Genomic DNA, 2,564 nt, shown 5'->3' with positions numbered 1-2,564 from the left:
GAATCGGCGCCTAGATGCTTGCCACGTGTCGTCATGAAACCGTAGAGTTGGGAGCATGTGCTCGGAAATCGAGAGCATGTGCTCCTGGGTCTAAAATCAGCTTTTCTGCTCCAATTCAACTCCTTTCTGCTCCGATTGCTCCTGCTGTTCCAAACCTTGCTTTTAGCTTCCTAGCCTCGTTACAAACCTATCAAATAAACGGGGTCAAAGTGAGTCAAAACCGTAACATATCAACCCCCCCCCCCACTAATAGATCGCAACGTCCTCGTTGCGCACTAAGATTGTCACTCCCGACGGTGTGAGCCCACTCGACTCCACACTTATCTGGGTTCGGTTTTGATACCACTTGTAATGCTCTGACCGCCACCTCTAATTAGACCCATATCCACTTCCAGTCCATGGGTGCACCATCCTTAATGGGCCTCATGTCCTCTAATTAGGCCCGTGAGTCCATCCATATCCAACGGTGGGTTTGCTACGTCCGGGAGGCTTTAAAGTCTTGTTTACCATCCCTACAAATCACCACATGATATTTCTCTGTGTATTGTCCTCACTCGCATAGTTCCGACAATTACTTCCCGGTAGGTCATCCATCCTGAAACTATTCCAGCATAAGCACGCTTAAATCTGGAATTCTCTCAAGATCCTTAACCGGAAAGATAAGTGCATTTTGGTGACATAGATGACCAAATAAATTCTTTTAAACCTCTACGCAAACCGGAGTGTCACACTAATACAGAAAAAAATATCTATATTTAAAATGCAATCCACTCGTAAAATTAAAAAATTGTGTTAATTTGTCTATCGTAACATTGCAAAGTATAAATTCATTATGACATAAGTAGTGGGATGACAAAAAAGACTCAATCAACTTTAGAATTATTTGATGGGATACCTCTCCTGCATGTGACTCCAATCATGTACTCCCTATAAGAAATTCTAAAGTAATGATAATTTTGTGGAAAGGTAAAATAGAAATGAAATAAACTACTTATGAGTAGCAACAAAAAAAAAACACTACTTATGAGAGAACTAATTTAAAAATCTTGGATGCAGTTTCTTAATCTTCCATGTATCTTTAGTTAAATAACCCTAAAAAAATAATCAATTTCTTGAATCAATTAAAAAAAAAATGAACAAAAGGGCCATTGTTCTTAGTTCTTAGTTCTTACTCATTCTAATTGATCTCGTTACCAAAATACTTCAAACTTTAATTTTTTGTGGATGAGAAACATCCACGAAAAACTTCAAACTTCATAGATTATTCAATTAATGCTTACCCCTATTTATGGACCCCATATTAACTTCAAACTTCATAGATTATTTTGCTAGTGAATTAATTTTGTTGACGTCCTTCGGCTAGTGTTATATGCAGTAGCATTATAAGACAATAGATTTACAAGCCTCTTTGTAAAGCTTTACGCCACATTGTTCTCTTTCTTTGACAAAAAAACTCTGTGATCTTAAAATACTTATGGGTTCTTCATTTCTCCTTGGATCCGGTGTTGCTGCTCTAGGTATACTAATTTATATTGGCAATAGGATACTCGCAGTAGACAAAAAAAGAAAGGAAATGGCTGCTTCTTTATCTCCTTCATCTGGTCCACCTTCTGTGTCTCGTACATTGACACACCAAGTCTTCTTGAGCTTCCATGGAGTGGACGTCCGCAAAAACCTTCTCACTCACATTTTGGGGGAGTTTCAAAGAAAGGGTATCACACCATTCATTGATAATAAGATGGAGAGAGGAGTCTCTATTGGTTCTGAGCTTTTACGCGCTATAAAACATGCCAGGATCACGATTGTCATATTCTCGAGGAACTATGCTTCTTCGAGTTGGTGTCTAAACGAATTGGTGGAGGTTATGAAGTGTAAAGATGAGTTGGGTCAAAAAGTGATGACCATTTTCCATCAAGTTAAACCAGCTGATGTGAGGCATCATAGAGGAGATTTTGGCAAGGCCTTTAAAAAAACATGTGTTGGGAAATCAGAGGAGGTAAAGCGGCTATGGAGGAAAGCTTTGAGCGATGCGGCAAATATACACGGGGACGGGGTGGAATCTGACAAATGGTAGTCGACTATTACCTTTTCTAACCCATTCATAGTCATACTTTTCTGTTATATATGCAACAATAATTACAATCCAAGTATGTTCGTTTCTTTGTAATTGATCAATACTGTTCATTTTTAGGAAAAGTGAAGCGGATATGATCGCTACCATTGCCATAGATGTGTTGGGTGAGTTGCAAACAACACCCTCGAGGGATTTTGATGACTATGTTGGCCTTCAAGCTCATATGACAAGTATCTATTCATTGTTGTGCTTACACACGGATGAAGTAAGGATGATAGGAATTTGGGGTCCATCAGGTATTGGTAAGACTACCATCTCCAGAGTTTTACTTAACGAACTGTCTCTCCATCAGTTCAAACTAACTGCACGTATAGGGGATATCAAGAGACGACATTTGAATCGACATGATGTGTACGATGCGAAGATTGAGTTACAGAAGGAGTTGTTTTGTAAACTACTCAAGCATGAAATTATTGACATTTCCCATTTG

General features: G+C 38.9%; 2 protein-coding genes across 3 annotated transcripts in view; both read left to right on the top strand.

The window, feature by feature from the left end:
* The window catches only part of LOC104704687 (disease resistance protein TAO1-like), a 3,911-nt gene extending 3,312 nt beyond the window's left edge, over positions 1-599 (top strand). The window contains exon 3 of the mRNA XM_019227086.1: positions 563-599. Coding sequence (XP_019082631.1) covers positions 563-599 — 37 coding nt within the window. The remainder of the gene's footprint in view (positions 1-562) is intronic.
* LOC104701300 (disease resistance protein TAO1-like) overlaps positions 1,322-2,564 on the top strand; it is an 8,334-nt gene continuing 7,091 nt past the window's right edge. For both annotated transcript variants that reach the window (XM_019227657.1, XM_010416949.2), the window contains exons 1-2: positions 1,322-2,070; positions 2,192-2,552. In XM_019227657.1, the coding sequence (XP_019083202.1) occupies positions 1,475-2,070; positions 2,192-2,552 (957 nt within the window). In that variant the 5' untranslated portion in view covers positions 1,322-1,474. The remainder of the gene's footprint in view (positions 2,071-2,191; positions 2,553-2,564) is intronic.

Source organism: Camelina sativa, chromosome 7 (genome assembly GCF_000633955.1).
Source record: "Camelina sativa cultivar DH55 chromosome 7, Cs, whole genome shotgun sequence".
Lineage (NCBI taxonomy): Eukaryota > Viridiplantae > Streptophyta > Magnoliopsida > Brassicales > Brassicaceae > Camelina > Camelina sativa.
Note: the sequence above shows the minus strand (reverse complement) of the source record. Positions and strands in the feature narration are given on the sequence as shown.